This window comes from Bombus terrestris, chromosome 3 (genome assembly GCF_910591885.1).
Source record: "Bombus terrestris chromosome 3, iyBomTerr1.2, whole genome shotgun sequence".
In the NCBI taxonomy this organism is placed as follows: Eukaryota; Metazoa; Arthropoda; class Insecta; order Hymenoptera; family Apidae; genus Bombus; species Bombus terrestris.
Genome location: NC_063271.1, coordinates 900,644 through 917,730, shown reverse-complemented (window position 1 = coordinate 917,730; position 17,087 = coordinate 900,644). Strand labels below are relative to the sequence as shown.

Here is a 17,087-nt window from a genome sequence, read left to right as displayed (position 1 = left end):
AATTTTACCAAAATAATTGTCCGGTATACATATTAAAGTTAAAAGATTCGAAACTGTTAATTTATAATTATGGAGTGTGGAGGATTGGTCATGTTAAGTATTGACTAATAAGAAAAGCCAAATAAAATTGTAGCCGTTCGTCAAGTATATTTAAAATAAATAAATATACGTGTACAGAGTCCTTGATACAATATAAATCTCGTTATCGCTCGTCGCGGAGATACTCGTTAATCTCGATATAGACCGTTCGATACTTCGTAGCTAATCGACTTATAACTGCGCTATCGTGTCCGTTGCTTAGTTAGTGTGGAGTGGCGGTATTTGTTGTCGAGTGCCGCCACAAGAGCCACATCTGACGGCCTTTGTGCGAAACATACGAAATGTGAAGTTATGTTTGAAGATAAGTAATTAAGTTTGAGTTCTGTATTTGTCGAATGGCCATACGTATGTATACAAACGTTTGGGGGGACCTGGTATAAACATGTTTTATCATGTAAGTTGTTTTAATATAAAATATAAAATACATATAAAATACTCGAGGATATAACTTAAAAATCATAAAAACCGAATAAATATTAATTTTAAAATGTTCGTTAAATTTATTTCGACTATTCATTTCTACAGATATCGTTAGAACACGAAATTTTATTACACCCTAGATACTTTGGACCTCAATTATTAGATACAGTGAAACAAAAACTATATACCGAAGTAGAAGGCACCTGTACAGGAAAGTAAGTTTAAAACTATGATTGAAATAGTATGCGTATATTTATTCTAAGTAGTTATGTATAATAATTCTTGGTATTTCAGATATGGTTTTGTAGTTGCTGTAACAACAATAGATAACATTGGCGCAGGGATCATACAGCCAGGACAAGGTTTTGTTGTGTATCCTGTTAAATACAAGGCCATTGTATTTAGACCATTTAAAGGAGAAGTATTAGATGCTATAGTAACACAAGTAAACAAGGTAAACATTAAGTGCAGTTCTAAACTTCTATGGAAGTGTAATTTAAAAGATTATATATTCTCAATGTTTTTGTTAGGTTGGAATGTTTGCTGAAATAGGGCCACTTTCATGTTTTATATCGCACCATGTAAGATTATTTTTATGTATCTTATAATTCTGGTTGTATTTTGCAAATAACTAAATCTTTTTGCAGTCAATTCCAGCAGATATGCAGTTTTGTCCAAATATAAATCCACCATGCTACAAATCTAAAGAAGAGGTAGATATTTAAAAGATGTATACGATGAAAAAGTATAACTTAAAAATGTATTTATAAATTCCAGGATGTAATTATTCAACCAGATGATGAGATAAGGTTAAAAATTGTGGGCACAAGAGTAGATGCAACAGGAATTGTTAGTATTCATAACATATAACATTTCGTCTTAATATCTTTTATTATATGTTAAAATGCTAATGTTATATATATTTTAGTTTGCTATTGGAACATTGATGGATGATTATCTGGGTAAATATTTATTTTATCAGCCTAGTGATTTCTTACAATATTATTCATTTCCATAACACATGTTTTCTTTTATAGGACTTGTGTGTAATTGAATGCATTCAATACATAGATTGTTTTAATGTAAGTTTTGCATATAAATTAAAATATTTTATTATAAAATAATAACTTTTACATACCATATATAGTAGGGAATATTTATTATACTACCTTTTAAATTCTATATTGTTTAAATATATGTGTCATTAAACATGCATCTACTTGATCATGAATAAATATCTTATTTATTATGAATTTGAGACTGTAAAATAATACTTCACAACAGTATCAAAAACTGTATTTAAAACAAAACATATCTTTTTGTTTGTTAACAATCACTTATAACAACACTGCGATAAAATGCTAATGCATAATATTTAAGTAAAATTATATATATTCATCATATAAATTATATCACATATAAAATTCTGTCACTCGCGTATATATATAGCTTTAATGATATTAATTAATATAATTTAATCTACTCATAAGCGTTTTTCAATTATATTATTTTAATTTATTTGAAAGTATTAAAAAGGAACATTTTTTTAATATGACTATTAACTATAATTACATAAATTTAAACAATATATTAATTATGTAATTTCATCATTTATTTCTTTTACATATAATAATTTAAAAAATTGCAACAATTGTTTTATTTTATTCGAAGCAGTTTAGTATATTTTTTTAAACAAAATTGAATAAAATGTGTGTCTAAACCTGATAAAGCAACAAATAATGCAAGTTTTGCGTCAATGGGTGACTTAAATTTTTCTGTTACATTTTGATCAGGCATCGTTTTATCGACGATGTGTTTAAATACCTTCCCATCATTGTTAACATAAAAAGTCGAAAAACCATCATACCACCTGTTGGTAAAAATATAAACGATATAAATATAGATAAATATAAATTTAAACAGGATTATAAAAGATAATTGTAGAAGAATTACAAAAATGACTTACGCTGGTGTATTGTCTACTTGTTCTTTTGAATTCCACATTTTAATTTTCCAAAATGTAAGAAATACACGTGTACCAGAAATACCTACTATACGCCAACGAACTTTAATACTGTTGTCCTCAGGGTGCATAGTCATTTTTAAAACTTCGAACTTAACAAAAGCATACTTTAAATGGCCTATTATTTTTAAAAACGCTATTTGCTTAAAATAATGCTGGATACCGCTGTAAAACATTTTTAAATATATGTATTATTTGTTTTGAGAACATTAATAATAAAAATATTTTACATTATGTACTTACACACTTGTTGTTCCTCTAATATTGTTGACAAAAACTAAATCCTGTGTATAGATTCCATAATCCAACTGTTTAACAAATAGAAGCGGCAACTGAAAGAAATAGATGTTAATACTTATAAAATTTCATCAAGTTTTATGTAATTCAAAACAATTTCTTTGCACAAGAGAGAAACATACATCCTTACGAAGAATATCAAACACATTTTGTAAATTTGATTCAATTGGATTACGATCCTCAGAAGGTTGCATCTCATTTACACTACGCACATTAGGAGCAGTTTCTGTATAAAGTATCCCATCCTTTTGAGAGCTAAGTAAGACATTATCAGATATCCTCTTAGTTACCATCTTTGTATATGGTAAATAAAAACTTTTATTTCTTAAATTTAAGAACGATTTTTCCCATTGTGTATTGTTCGTTAATAATGCCATGTCTAAATCTAAATTGATAACACTTTGCATTTGAGTATTCATTTGTTTTTGTTTATGTAACTTAATAATTCGCTGTTTAGTCCAATTATATTTCTTGTTTTTATGACTCTCAATATTAGCATTAAAAACAGCTGGTTCATTTTGACTTAACAAATGAACTGTTGAATTCAAATGTTTTTCTCTGTCATTTATTATTGAGCTTCCTTGCGTATCTAAAAACTATAATTAAGAGTCAGTTTTTGAATATCTATCTTTTATCAAAATTTTGCTTTTAAAAATATTTGAACAGAAAAAAACAACCATTTAATAATACATAGCTTCTGTCACTTGCAAGCTGTTACAGATTTTAATAAGAATAACATAAATTTCCATACTGTGTTAGTATATATTAACAAAATTCAATACAATGTCTATTCATTTTAACAATTCTGCCAATTAATATTTTCCAAAATCTAAAAAATTTATGTAATACTAACATATCGAAACAATAGAAAAAAGACGAAAAATATTAAATGACTTAATCGTTAATAATGCCTTTGCGAGAACAATAAAACGACCAATAAATTATTATGATAAAATGATTATTACATAAGTATATTGAGGTTAAGTTATTCTACGCAATAATACGAGTTCTTGAAACGGAGGTCTTATATGATGACAATTAAAAATGTTATATAAATATAAACGATTAACAATTATTGTACGAAAATTATTAGTATAATTATAACTTACTTCATCCAAAAACAAAGATGGTTTAATATTATTTAATAACTGATAGTTGATATCAGTTACTTGTTTTCGTACATTAACAAAAGATGTAAATTTATTTGAAATAGGACGTAAATAAAATGACATTTTTCTGGATCTTTTGTTTCACTGATTTGTATACAATGTTGCTTAATTACACATATAATATAATATAAAATAGAATTGTCGGCATGACCTTAGTATCATGTTATGGACAGTCTCCGGCAAATTCACACATGTTCGATTACAATTTCCAAGCACTTTTAACAGATGTTTGAAGTTTGAAAGATGGCGCTTGTGTTTAGTGGCAAATTTGAAATGTTAATTGAAAGTTTAGTACAGCACGTTCAGACATATCTTAAGTGAAAAGTAAGTTATAAAGTCATATGATAATTTTTTGTTTATTTATGTACATTTATTAACATGAAGCTGCATCGATGACATATTGCGCTATGATATATGAGATTAAAAAATAGTGGTAATGGTACAATTACAACATTAATTGAATGCAATTCTTTTCATTTTAAAGAGGAGTTAACATATTGCACTCAAATTATTTTCCAACATAACATTGAAAAATATATCGTTGATAAAAGTGTAATATATTAAAATAAATAATTTCGATATGTCGCATTTAAATGTACAAAAATACATTCGTGCGTGTTAGACATTCGCAGAATGCTAATTTATCGAACGTTCAAAACTATAAAAAGTTCATTAGAAATATTTTGTTATAATCTATAACGTTATTTTATCATATAAAGAACAGTAACAAAATCTTTACATCATATATTATTTGCTTGAAAGATATTTGTAAATATAAAATTTATATTGATAATTCAACATTACATGATGTTTTATGCGCGTTATTAGAAGGCAGCGTTACTAATTAAAAGGTAGATTAAATGTTACATAAAAAACATTATATCGCTTCATAGGCAACATCAACACCAATTCTAGTTACAGAACCATTGAGAAATTCTTCAAGTTCATCGCGTTCTCTGTTTTCATCTCTTGAACGATGTAGCGAACGTTTTTTCTTCTTTTCTACTTTATCTGTTTTTTCTTTATCTTTTTCTTTATCCTTAGACTTCTTCTTTTTCTTCTTCTCTCTATCTTCCGTCTAGAAGCATTTTATTTTGCAATTAATATTATTAAGCAGTGTGAAATTACGCTAAAGGTGTTTTATATCTGACACGTACCTTTTCTTTATGTTTTTTTTTTTCTTTTAACACAGGGCTCCCACCATCGGAGCTCATATGACGTACGCTGGTATTGTCTAGCAACTCTAAATGCACATTAGAACTTGTTACACTAACGTCTAAACTTTTGTCACTCAGCTCCAATCTATCTTTTCTGGTGCTATTACTGCTTACATCTTCACCACCCTCGGGACTTTGTCTCCATTTGGAATCACGTCGAAGCCAACTATCAAATGCATCCGAGTTAATCTCTTGTTGTTCATTTATGTCATAATTGTTCGATATTTGTAATTCTTGGTCTATAGATGAAATAGAATCACGTTTTGTAATTTGTCGCAGTTTTTCCGGATTTATTTCTGCATGCGATAAAGTTTCACGCTTGTGTTTTTGTTTGCTTAATGGATTTTCAGCTAATTTAGGTTGAATAGGAGGCGTTGCTTCGTCAGCTGATGATAAATCATCTTCATATCCGGCAACCAAGGGATTTGCAGTTTCAGTATCACTGTCAAGAATATAGAAAATTATAAAATACGAAATACAAAAATTAAAAATAAATAATATATTACGAGTTTATTTTTACTTATATATTCTTAGTATACCTTTCAGAATCCAGCTCCTCATGCTGTACCTTTTGCGGTGAAACTTGACTACTATCTTCTAAAAATGATCGATCTAACAATCCATCATCTGGTACAAAATCTTCAACACTAGTTAAGGGTACACTTGTATTTGGGCTATTAATATGCGTCCCTTTATCTATTTCATCTTCCTTTTTATTACCAAATATTTTTGACATAAGCGATTGTGGTTTGCTAATTGAATCTCGTCTGTCAGAATTTTCACTTAAAAGTTCAGCCATTTTAGAATCTGCTTTTGAAATATTTTGTGTACTAGATAATACTGATGTAATCTGTGAATTTTTAATAGGAACTGCTTGAATTTCAGAAGTGTTTGTAAAATTTTCCTTCTTTGGTATTGATTTAAAATCTATATTTTTCACTGGAATAGGAGTTCCACCTCCTATTGGGCCAGGCATAGATACTGATCTTTTAACTTCAGCATTTACATTTATATTACCATTGGAAGATATATTATGATTGCTCAAAGAAGATGTAACATTAGGGACTAGAATACTGGCAGAGACAGAATCAGCAAGTGCTCTTCTTCTGTTAACAAGATTGTCCAAAAATTTGTTATAATTGGCATCGTCACTATCTTGAAAGAGATCAAGTTCTTGTATTGTCAAACGTGTCTCCTCCTCATTAGTTTCAAGCTGTTTCAATAATGTTTCTCTTTGCAGTTGAAGAAAAGGAAGATTAAAGAATTTGTGCAAAAGTTTTAATCCAAAGCCATTTCTCATAGATGATTCTGCATACCTGACCTGTAGAAGTAAAATAAAGTAGAATAATATGTTATAAACATGCTTTTCAACCAGTCATTTATAGCTGATAAGATCAATAAATTTACTTGCGCTGTTCTTTCATGTAACGAATCAATAAAGTATGTTACATGATCTGATGTAACAGTTCTGTGATGTGACATATCACAATGATTCCCTAAAACAATTACTGGAATATGGTTAGGAATTTTTGGAAGTTCTCTTTGTACATAATCAAACGTCCAAGATTTTGTAATATCCATCATAATAATGACACCATTGGTCCCTTTATAAACATCAAGAAATTCCGCATCTAATGCGGGCTCCTCAATAATATTTTCAGACTGCGAATTGTCCATTTTTAAACCTTCAAACTTTTTTCTACGTCGTCCTTTATCTACAACATCCCAAACTTCAACTTTAACGATATCGTCAGTAGCTTTATAATTCCATTGAATACTGGTTACTTGTATTTCCTCCGTTGGTATATATTCCTCTATAAATTTTTGGCCTTGAAGTCTATGAAATAGACAAGTCTTTCCTACATTTCTGTCACCCTTTATAATAATTTTCACTAAAAATAAAATTCCTTTCATTTAAAGCATTTTGCCTTTTTTTCAAAATCAGTTCATTACACTTACTATTATATTGTACACCTTTAGCAAATTTTCTCTGTAAAGTTGTTGGCATAGATTGATGAGCTGGTCTAGGAGATATATTGCCAACTCCATCCGACTTTCCAGCTAGTCTTTTAAATGCAGAGAACATTGTATATTTCTTCTTAACTACACTAATGATAGTTCAGATAAGGATTTTCCCTTATTCTTATAACAGATATCTAGAAAATTATATGTATCTATATACATAGACATCATAGATTTTTATATTGACTTAATAGAGAATATAACACGTATTTAAATAAGCACAAGCTTGAATTATATACGTATTATTTATACAAAATAAATGAAATAATAAATCATAAGCTACCTTAACTTAAAGAAAATATTTAATGGAACAATAGTCTAAACATTACACAATATATAAAAATGTCCCATAATTGAATTATATTTGAAATCCATGGAATCAAAAGTATTGTATAAATAGTGAATTTAAACAACAAAAGTATAAAAAAAATATTTATTAAATGAATTGATATTATCTGATGTTTACTACAGTCATGATTCATTGCATACATTACAGTTATTATAGGGTAGTAAACATGTTAATTTGATTGCTTTTGTAATAAATTTACAAGTGAAAATAGTTGCTTACCACATGTTATATCGAATTTTCCATGGAAAATAAAAATTTTTTCGTAATAGTTAACAGATCTAATAAAACTTGGGCAGCTGTCACTTAGCAGCTGTACGTATTTTTTTTTGTCGTGATGTTGGCAATTAATCATTTATTTTATTATATTTGTAGCATTGTTAAATATTATAAGGAGTATCAAGTAAAGCACTATTAAAATAAATACTTAAGAATCGTTATCATAATTTGCATATCTTTCTATATTACCTAAATATCTATAGTAGTATTGTAAAGTTGGTATTAATGGAAGCGGTGCTTTTCAAAACTTGATTATTACATCTCACATATACGAGTAGAATATAATCTTTCCTTAGGATTAAATGTTAATTTCATCTTCTTAAATACTAAAATTATTTATTGTAAATTGTATATTGTTAATATATTATATACAATTATAAATTATCGGCATAAAAAATATTATGATTCACTGAAGTCTTCTATAGTGGCTTGATAAAGAAGTGGTTTCAAATTTTCTACTATCACGCTATGTTGTGCTCCATGTGTTATTGTTAATATCAAACTAGCCTTTCTTAACGTTTTGATAGCCTGTTTTAACTTTTTCAAATATACCTCAAGTTTTCCTATTGATAAATAAAGTATCCCAGTTGACGGATGAATTTCTCCATAATATGCTCTGAAATATGAAAATAAGTTACATTCTATTTATTAATTTAATATACTTAAAAAGATGCTCTTCTTACAAATAGCCATTAATAAGTTTTTTAGCATAGGATTCAGCTTCTTCCCAATGTTGCAAATTTATAGAGGAGTCAAAAGCAGTTTGTAAAGTCTGTACATACTGCACATTGAGAGGATGTAAAATGCCTTCTTGTCTTGAGAGACACATTTTGCTTACGTCCAGATCTACTCTCTTTTATAAGGAATTTATTACATCTTATATTAAATCAATCAACTATTATTATTTACAAGAAGGATACAGGCAATATTCTTCATATTTTCTAGATGGTATGCAGTAAACTCAGATATTTCATCAAAAATTTCTTTAAAGTTTTCTGGGAATTTTGTATTACACTTTTCACATAAATCAGCATTAGGGTCACAAGGATATGTACAAAGTTTGTTTGGACATGCTGCCGCTTCTGCCATTGGTTCTGGTTTTTCACATTTTTCACAGTCACACCAAAAATAATACGAACTTTGTAGTTCTGCACGTCTATCTCCTGCTGTTTTAATCACATCGATGTATGGTATCCTTATCTATACACGTTTAGTCATAACTACATTATACTTTAAACGGTTGTCTGTTGTCAAAAAAAAATTTTATTACAACGTTATAGAAGCAACAAAGGTTAAAAGACTTGCCTGAGACAAATCTAAAGAAGGAAGATCTTCTATTGCTTTAACATTTATGGTAGTTCCCTCAAAGGTTGCTACAGCATTAGGTTTGCAACTATGGTCCAGAATAGAAGGTCCCAAATAAATACCAACACCAATATTCATATCCAAATTAAATATACTAAAAGAATTAATAGTAATTCTGCCATAAATACCCAATAATTCTGCAGTACTTGGTATAGGCATATCTTCGAGAAATTTATGTAAAACATTACATAAGCATACAAAATGTTCCATTTTTTTCTCATCCTTTTTTATCTCAGAACAATCTAATAAGATAGTATTTTAAATATCAATCGAGTAGAAATATATAAATAGTAATTCGTTTTCTTATATAGCATAAAGGCTTACGAGACATTAAGTCCTTAAATTTCCTATAATTAGTTTCATTATAATATCCTCTTTCTTCATCTCCCCCTTGATTTAATTTTATAATTATACGTGCCATTAGTCTTGCAACATTTGATATACCCCATGGTGAAAATTTTTTTAATCTTGCACATTCTTTACTATGCATGGGCCAAGACATTTGTTGACAAGATTGATTACAATAATAAACATACTGACAGGCAGAACATCTAAAGAGTTTTCCACTAAAAGTGACAAGATTTAAATAATTTCTACTTATATTATAACACTGCAAATCAGTAAACTAATTATTAATTTGCATTAAAAATAAAAATATTATGTAAATTAAACCTTTTAAAGCAATAATCACACCGGACATTTTTATATTTTGAACAAAGGACATAAGCAAATGGTTTGGCGGTAAGAATAGTGGTGCCTTTTTTAATAAAGTTTTCACTTTTGCTCATTTTTAAAAAAGTTATTTTTATTAATAACGTTTAATTTAAGACGAGGTATAACCATAGACGAGGTACAGATTAGACCTATCATCTTCTAGAACTTGATGTTCCACGATCTGAAATACCGATCGTGTAAAAAAATCAGATTTTATTATGTTCTCTATGATTTAAGGTCTATTTATACATAAGATAGATCGAGCATTGACCGACCACAGGATGAGCCTGCAGCGAGTTAATAAAAATATTAATTAATTTGTTTTAAACAAAACAATACAAATATCATAGACCTGTCACGATGTGGTCCTCAATTACAATCAGCTGCGATCTGCAACGAGCCTGTGCATTTGTATACATGGTTATTGTTATCACCGAAGGCGGCAACGCAGACCGCGTTCTATAGCTAGCGACCGATTTGTAAAGCCATATAAAGCATATTTCGACTGCGATGTAATATATATTACACCATTGACTAAGGATAGTATAGATATGACATTAAATAGAACTTCGTATCTGAGGTTATGAAATACCGACCTGCCAAAAAAAAAAAAAATACAGAGTTTCTTATGCCCTTTGCGATTTTCTACGGCGAACATAGAAATTATCGTAGACAATTCGTCAGTGATTATATCACCGACAAGCTATAGAATTATAAAATAGATGACGTTGGCCTACCGACGTTTTACTATTTTACCGACATAATTACTAAGAACATTTATATCTATCGCTGCTTCGTCTTTGACGCCTAAGGTATGCGAACAAGAATCCTGTTGTCATCCTTATTGTTGGAGACACAAGATCGCGCTGTGCAACGAATCCTAACAAATAGATCAGAGCGCTTTACTGTGGACAAATTGACCAACATCGTCCGGTCGGTAAGAGCCTTACCCCACCGTGGAAGTGTCCAGGTCTGTATATACGACCACGTACTAGACATGTGACGTTACAAAGATGGCGATCAAGAAACTATTAGTTTCTACTGCGCTCAAATATCAGGAAAGTTTTAATTTAATTATTTCGATAAACGAGGGAATATATAATGAGTATAACATAATGAAAATATGAGTTAAGCTCTATAAAGTACCAAGTGCTTTTAATAGACCAAATTTTTGTTTTCAGTAATTTTTTAATCAAAAAAATCTGCAACAACTGGGTATTGTGGTACCGACAGTATTTTGTGAATATCTCGGAAACCAAGGCCCGAATGGAGGTTATATGCATAGAAAAAAGTTGTTCAGAATCACACTCTCTACAACATATTTAAAAATCATTGAAATCGGTGAGGAACGTATGATTCTGAACAACTATCCTTGTCCATGGCTAATTTGTTCTTCTATTTTTATCGCTCTTGTAAATGAACGTGCATGCGAAACACATATATCACGTCAAAAATATTATTCGCAGCCCATCAAGTACTGAAATTACTATTAAAATGAAATTCAGGTTTTATTATAACAAAATATTATGACGAAGAAAGTAAATTTAATGTTAAGTCTAAAAAGCTATTGCGTATAGAGTTACTCGTCTATCTCGGGTCGACATGTATGAACTTCACCATAGAATCGTACAATGAAACAGGTTCATGTAGAGTGGAACCACAGACGAGCATATCTCGTTTGCGGTGGAACTACATAAATAGTTTCTTGTAAATGCTAGCGTGGAGCCAAACAGGGCAAATCACTAACTTCATAGGTTCTTGTATATGCTAAGATGAAATACCTTTCAGTATGGCCGTTCAGTACCTTTGGCCGTGTGGTGCAGTACTAGTTTGAGAACAACGAGAACAAGCGCGAGCACTCTTATTCTCTTTCTGGCTACGTAGACCAACAAAAATTATTAAATACGGACGTATCTTTATTTTTTCCCTTAATTTTCAAATGATCGAATGATAAATCGAACTGCTATTTAAAAGAGAAATATGTTTGGAATATATACATATTTATTTAACGACCATGATATGCCTAATCATATTTATTTGCTCATGTACTGTTACTAATAGATGCTATACGCTTAAATACAGATGATGTATTACAGAAACGAATATACCAAAAAACTTAGCAATGTACACGCTATTCAAATCACTTTTAAATAGATTACTTTATCGTTTGTCGATTACATTGCCTAACAAGAGGAAGGGTGTACCGTTGAATATATTAATTTCATGGTGTCGACACTCGATGATTGAAAATATCGTCGGCAAAACCACCTCTCCGTAAAAAGGGTCGTGGTTAAAGAAAGTACAAAACAAAAATGGATGGCAGTAATGTAGGAGAAGTGGATGAAAGTGGATGGTGGAACGAAAGAAACGGGGAAAGATAGATATCTCTATACAAAAATAATTGGCAAAAAGCGAGAAAATAAAACGATCTCACGGACGAATAATGAGCTATGATACAAGTTGTCGAGATAATACTTTTTTTAAAAATGAGATTAGACTGAATCGTAATCTTTTCCTCATATACTTCATACACACAGGCATACACAGATTCAAATTTTCTTCGCTTTTTAAATTTTTTCACGCATACTCTGCTTCTTTCTCTCTCGAAATCTTTCAACCTAGCACGCGTGCATTTCGCTATACAACGGCTACGATGATAATATACTTGTTGTGTGATGTAAAACAATAATACACGCTAATGATCGCGAACAAACGAGACTGTCATCAATAGTGTACCTAATTTGTTATGCATGACGCGTTGCTGTGTATAATTGATCTTAAAAGAAAATAAACACAGACAAAGAAAAATATAGAATATAACAAAATGTTCGCGCGACTAAGAGATATCGGTGCACGGCTGTTCTCTTTTCGAATCTTCTCAAGGAAGAGGACTCTTTTTATACATCGTGCAGCCGGCACTTTTTTTATCTGATCGGCGATCGACCAGCGTTAGCTCGAGCAACGCTTAGTGACGAAAACAGAAAATATCTTACACGCAAATCTCGATGCTTTTTACAATAAAAACCTCTTCATCTTTGGTAGAAACTACTAAATAAATTATATTGTCGCTTACAGTAAGAATCGATGTTCGAATCGAACGCTCAAACAAAAACCTTCCACGGAATAGTGAAAAATTCAACAGCTCGAATAATATTTTCTTTCTCTTTTTTTTCTTTTCTTATCTGTTTCATCATTCTCTTCGTCGTTCGACGGAAGAGAAGTTTTTAATAAAAACGTTATGCATCGCGCACGAACAGAAAAACGTCGTGCGTCCGTTTTGCTGCTCGAACGCGACACACGAGCAGGTAAACTAGAAAAATATGCACGCATATATACGGTCCTGAAATACGATTCGGTGTGCTTGAGGATGTCACACGTTGGCGTGTCAAACGTCGTTAATAATACAATATACGTTTGTTCCTTCGTTATTCGATTTGCAGGCATATTCCGAGCTTAAAAATTCGGGAACAAATTCTGACGAATATACGTAGGTCGCCAAATCATTTGTTTCGTTATACTTCACACGTTTTGTCAAATTATTTGTTCGTAAGAGAAAAAAGTTATAGTCGATGAGAGCGTTTAATTTGACGCGAGGCTTAAAAGCTAATAATCGTTATCGATAGATTGTTTAATAGGATATAATAGTAGAATGAACGGTAAATAAGAGTTTAAAAATGTAGACATATAGATATGTGGACTAGCCAGATGCGTGAAACTATGAAGGGTCAACTTATTTACGAAGACAATATTACTAGTGTATAAAGACACTACACAGGTCCAACGTGTCGAATCGGTATAAATGAACCAAGTACTAGTACCAAGTATTAACTGTCTAAAATCTGTTATGTATTTCTATTTATCGCGTTACTTATATTTATATCGACAACAATCTGTCTATATCGATTCCGCAGTATAAATTTCCGTAATATAGAAAGTTTTTCTTATTTTTTTTCCTATTTCATAATATTTGGAAATCACAAAACTTCTAATAGCCATATAGTCATTACGTGCATATGACTACTGACTCAACTATAGAATTATTGTAAATAATTAGCCAACACATTGTACATTAATTTATGCGATGCGAATGTATGAATATACATGTTCAAAAATATCGTGAACACATATCTGAGAAAGTCAATTTATTATCACATTCTATGAAAATGTAAGACTTGTTAGAAATATATATATGTGTAGAAATCGTCAATTTGGGCACATTTTTCTATAAAAGAAGGAGCTTTGAAATATAACAAGTACATATACGTCGCAAGTCACCTAGTATCTAATGTTACGTCTTTCCAAAGTTCCATTCACAAAAACTAATCGTGTATATCTGGGTCAGTGGTACATTTAAAGGTACTTTTGTTACCGAACCGTTAATTTCTTTCAATTTTCATCTTATTGGCATTCGATTATATCGTAAAACGATATTTCGAACCTGAAAAACTGACTATATTCCAAAATCAAGCAACCTTAGAACTCATATTCGTCAGAATTGTCTCTCCGATAGTTAAGACATAAAATACATTTGCAAATCTTTCAACACAACTTGGAGTTAATTCCACGGTACAATTCTTCGTAAATCATGCTAGCGTTTACGGTGGATGCGGCTGTGCGGGTGTCAAGGTACGTATACACGATGCAGAACGAATAACAGAATTCAGAAAATACAGAAGGGAAATGAAACGAAAGAAGAGATAAACGTTGTGTACATTTGTCTTTCGTTTTCATCTACCGCCAATCAAGTCGATCGACCTCGTTGCTGTTCGCCAACCAAGAAATCCAACGTGTTCCTTAAACTTAAAGGCCATCGACTTTTCAGTTCGTTCGATTCTAACGAAGAAAAGTCGCTTGGGACAGGTTTGCGTAAAGCAATCTAATGTTAAAACGTGGCGATACAAAGCTAAGGGTCCATCGACTTCTGTCAAACGAGAACTACGAGGTATCGCGTGATTCGCGATCAGATTCGATACAAATAATCCTAAATGCTATGTGTCACATTAAATTCGACGTAAATTATCTACTTAAACCATTTGCCTACTTACTAGGTAGCCTCTATTTTCGCACGCCTTTCACTCTTTCGCTCTCTCGCTCTCACGCTCTCTCTCTCTCTCTCTCTCTCTCTTTTCTTTCAATTTGCGTTCTTTCTCCGCTTGCGTAGCTTCGTCAAACCTAGCAAGAGTATCCTCGTGGAACTTGCCACAGCAATACGGCATTTCCTTTGATGTTGCGCTACTAAACGAGGAAACACCAAAAACTAGAACGAACTAAAGAGAAAGTCAGACTTGGAGTAGTCGCTTGCTGCTCGTTGAGATTTCCTCTTTAGAATACGTACTAGAACATTTACACGCGAGCAATCGCATCGATCGAGTCATCCCCGAGACTCCTCATCCAGAAGCATTCGTCAAACGCGAGAGATAAAACAATCTTCGTGTTTTTCTGCTTTGACTGGTGATTGTACGTGTTTTACGGCGGTTCACCGGGTATCTGGCTGGTCCTCACGCCGATGTCCACCAACGGTGTCCAGGTGGTTGCTCCCTTTTCTATCTCTTTCTTTTAACAGGACGAGCTCTTCAGCTCGCCAATGTCAGCGATGTTTTGGAGTAACGCAGCCGCCTCGTTGCTCGACTGGCTCGACTTGTATCGTTGCTTCAGGGTGCTCAATGCGGACAACAGTTTTGTGTTTGACGTCATTAGACGCGAATTCGCAGCGTCCAAAGCAGCTATTTGTTGCTCTTGCGCGTCGATCACGCGCTGCTTGTACGACAACGCAGCCGACATCTTCTGTTGTTCGCGCCGTAGCTCCTCCTCCACGGAGATTAACCTAGAATAATGAAATCGGTGATCATTTTAGCCGGTTCTGCTTGCGTCAACGTGTTTCGTGGATATTTGGATTTGGGCGATCCACATCGCGTGTTCGACCATGGTGCAATCTCTATCTCTTATATTCTTCCCCCTTTTTGGAGGAGTAAAGATCGAACGTTTCATTTGGATGATTGAACGTTTATCTTGTACAGACGAAAGCTGTCGTTATGAAGATCTTTCTTAGACGAATAGAGGTTGCTTGGATGGTTCTGAGCACACACGGAATTCAGCTTCGCCTGAGAACTCTCTCGATGCATTCGCGTTCGCCACTTTTATTCAACGGAATCTTTAGTCGGAAATTTTGATATTTTAATCGATGCAAGCAATACGAGTAAAATGTAACGAGAATCATCGGGTTTAAGAGAGATTTCACGGGGAGGCTTAAAAGGATCCAAGCGTATCACGATGCATATATCGAATAAAAAGAAAACACCGATAAATAGTTTGGAAACGAAAGTCAAAGGAAGCAGCAGTGTAAAATATTTGGTGCAAAGTATCGTACGCTCGAACAACCAAAAAACAGAACGATCGATAATGCAATGGGTTAAGAGAGCTTTTTTCGATCAAAGAAGCGAGGAGTCTGCTTCTGCGATTGGCCACAGTCAAATTCGTGTGCGTGTAAGTAAGTACGATAATGTGAGAGGAAATGTTCAGGACAAAGTGGCGCGATGAAAAGCTCGCAATAAATTTTACGACCGAATGGAGAGCACGACGCGAACAACTATTCCGAACATTTGCCGCGCACGTTGCAACACGCTACGCAGAGCTGACACGCAAAAATCATAGTGATTGCAAAAGTGAACCGTGCACGCGTGAAACAGAACGAACGTGTGATCAGAGGCGTGTGTGAGGCTGTCGGTATCGGATATTGAGAAATTTTATCGAGTACTGACATGTGGCTGACCGAGAGAATGTTTTTTGGACGGTGATGTAAGTATAAAACACGCAGGGTGAGAATGCTGGTTCGTCGAACGGTGATTTTGAGTATTGTTATATATATATATACAAAAATTAGGTGAACAAACTTAGAATTTCCGTATCGAATTGCTTTTTAGTATGCGCACAGAGAAAAAACAGTCTGGCACGTATCTTTGTCGAATAAAACCAAGATAGAGGACAAGATATACATATATATGAGTATAAAAAGGCTAAAAACATGTGATGTAACAATGTAAGAAGCTTAGAAATATAATTGACTCTTACACCAAGGTCCAGATCAAGCCAGAGTATACCAAATGCAGCGGAATAGAATGCACAGGAACACACAATCA

General features: G+C 32.2%; 5 protein-coding genes across 27 annotated transcripts in view; 1 reads left to right on the top strand and 4 right to left on the bottom strand.

Annotated features, from left to right (window-relative positions):
- Window positions 1-108: 108 nt before the first annotated feature.
- On the top strand, window positions 109-1,772 carry LOC100651792 (DNA-directed RNA polymerase II subunit RPB7). Of its 2 annotated transcripts, XM_003394317.4 has the most exons (8): window positions 109-493; window positions 625-734; window positions 814-973; window positions 1,050-1,100; window positions 1,167-1,232; window positions 1,297-1,368; window positions 1,448-1,481; window positions 1,557-1,772. In XM_003394317.4, the coding sequence occupies exons 1-8, from the start codon at window positions 482-484 to the stop codon at window positions 1,571-1,573; spliced, it is 522 nt and encodes a 173-aa protein (XP_003394365.1). In that variant the 5' UTR covers window positions 109-481; the 3' UTR covers window positions 1,574-1,772. The 2 variants fall into 2 exon arrangements, with proteins under 2 accessions (XP_003394365.1, XP_048260005.1); XM_048404048.1 differs by having other exon boundaries at window positions 1,448-1,772.
- Window positions 1,773-2,161: 389 nt separating this feature from the next.
- LOC100652032 (uncharacterized protein C6orf136 homolog) lies at window positions 2,162-4,215 on the bottom strand. 2 transcript variants are annotated; one of them, XM_003394319.4, is made up of 5 exons: window positions 3,949-4,215; window positions 2,962-3,435; window positions 2,786-2,874; window positions 2,486-2,707; window positions 2,162-2,389 (listed from the first exon to the last, which is right to left on the bottom strand). In XM_003394319.4, the coding sequence occupies exons 1-5, from the start codon at window positions 4,069-4,071 to the stop codon at window positions 2,176-2,178; spliced, it is 1,122 nt and encodes a 373-aa protein (XP_003394367.1). In that variant the 5' UTR covers window positions 4,072-4,215; the 3' UTR covers window positions 2,162-2,175. The 2 variants fall into 2 exon arrangements, with proteins under 2 accessions (XP_003394367.1, XP_048260002.1); XM_048404045.1 differs by lacking the exon at window positions 3,949-4,215 and adding an exon at window positions 3,517-3,534.
- Window positions 4,216-4,345: 130 nt separating this feature from the next.
- LOC100651672 (rab-like protein 6) lies at window positions 4,346-8,075 on the bottom strand. 2 transcript variants are annotated; one of them, XM_020868621.2, is made up of 6 exons: window positions 7,816-8,075; window positions 7,185-7,381; window positions 6,633-7,117; window positions 5,765-6,546; window positions 5,166-5,667; window positions 4,346-5,086 (listed from the first exon to the last, which is right to left on the bottom strand). In XM_020868621.2, the coding sequence occupies exons 2-6, from the start codon at window positions 7,309-7,311 to the stop codon at window positions 4,886-4,888; spliced, it is 2,097 nt and encodes a 698-aa protein (XP_020724280.2). In that variant the 5' UTR covers window positions 7,312-7,381; window positions 7,816-8,075; the 3' UTR covers window positions 4,346-4,885. The 2 variants fall into 2 exon arrangements, with proteins under 2 accessions (XP_020724280.2, XP_048260001.1); XM_048404044.1 differs by lacking the exons at window positions 7,185-7,381; window positions 7,816-8,075 and having other exon boundaries at window positions 6,633-6,940; window positions 7,011-7,116.
- A 129-nt stretch (window positions 8,076-8,204) lies between these two features.
- LOC100651913 (histone-lysine N-methyltransferase SMYD3) lies at window positions 8,205-10,545 on the bottom strand. The gene is made up of 7 exons (XM_003394318.4): window positions 10,304-10,545; window positions 9,910-10,132; window positions 9,562-9,803; window positions 9,178-9,479; window positions 8,793-9,072; window positions 8,556-8,718; window positions 8,205-8,488 (listed from the first exon to the last, which is right to left on the bottom strand). The coding sequence occupies exons 2-7, from the start codon at window positions 10,023-10,025 to the stop codon at window positions 8,272-8,274; spliced, it is 1,320 nt and encodes a 439-aa protein (XP_003394366.2). The 5' UTR covers window positions 10,026-10,132; window positions 10,304-10,545; the 3' UTR covers window positions 8,205-8,271.
- A 1,424-nt stretch (window positions 10,546-11,969) lies between these two features.
- LOC100652225 (ras GTPase-activating protein raskol) overlaps window positions 11,970-17,087 on the bottom strand; it is a 254,380-nt gene continuing 249,262 nt past the window's right edge. For 19 of the 20 annotated variants that reach the window (XM_048404028.1, XM_048404035.1, XM_048404036.1 and 16 more), the window contains one exon: window positions 11,970-15,775. In XM_048404028.1, coding sequence (XP_048259985.1) covers window positions 15,508-15,775 — 268 coding nt within the window. In that variant the 3' untranslated portion in view covers window positions 11,970-15,507. The remainder of the gene's footprint in view (window positions 15,776-17,087) is intronic. The other variant, XM_048404033.1, reaches the window with a different exon arrangement.

What these genes read in the sequence shown, in the direction of transcription:
- LOC100651792 (XM_048404048.1), top strand. An exon ending in CATGTTTTATATCGCACCAT is followed by an intron (nt 1,101 to 1,166) that starts GTAAGATTATTT and finishes ATCTTTTTGCAG; the next exon opens with TCAATTCCAGCAGATATGCA. An exon ending in GCTACAAATCTAAAGAAGAG is followed by an intron (nt 1,233 to 1,296) that starts GTAGATATTTAA and finishes TATAAATTCCAG; the next exon opens with GATGTAATTATTCAACCAGA.
- LOC100652032 (XM_003394319.4), bottom strand. Translation starts at nt 4,071, where the DNA reads ATGTCATTTTATTTACGTCCTATTTCAAATAAATTTACATCTTTTGTT. An exon ending in ATTAGAGGAACAACAAGTGT is followed by an intron (nt 2,708 to 2,785) that starts GTAAGTACATAA and finishes AATGTTTTACAG; the next exon opens with CGGTATCCAGCATTATTTTA. An exon ending in CAAGTAGACAATACACCAGC is followed by an intron (nt 2,390 to 2,485) that starts GTAAGTCATTTT and finishes TTTTACCAACAG; the next exon opens with GTGGTATGATGGTTTTTCGA.
- LOC100651672 (XM_020868621.2), bottom strand. Translation starts at nt 7,311, where the DNA reads ATGTTCTCTGCATTTAAAAGACTAGCTGGAAAGTCGGATGGAGTTGGC. An exon ending in TACATGAAAGAACAGCGCAA is followed by an intron (nt 6,547 to 6,632) that starts GTAAATTTATTG and finishes TTACTTCTACAG; the next exon opens with GTCAGGTATGCAGAATCATC. An exon ending in AAAAAAAACATAAAGAAAAG is followed by an intron (nt 5,087 to 5,165) that starts GTACGTGTCAGA and finishes AAATGCTTCTAG; the next exon opens with ACGGAAGATAGAGAGAAGAA.
- LOC100651913 (XM_003394318.4), bottom strand. Translation starts at nt 10,025, where the DNA reads ATGAGCAAAAGTGAAAACTTTATTAAAAAAGGCACCACTATTCTTACC. An exon ending in CTTCTTTAGATTTGTCTCAG is followed by an intron (nt 9,073 to 9,177) that starts GCAAGTCTTTTA and finishes AAACGTGTATAG; the next exon opens with ATAAGGATACCATACATCGA. An exon ending in AAATATGAAGAATATTGCCT is followed by an intron (nt 8,719 to 8,792) that starts GTATCCTTCTTG and finishes AAAAGAGAGTAG; the next exon opens with ATCTGGACGTAAGCAAAATG.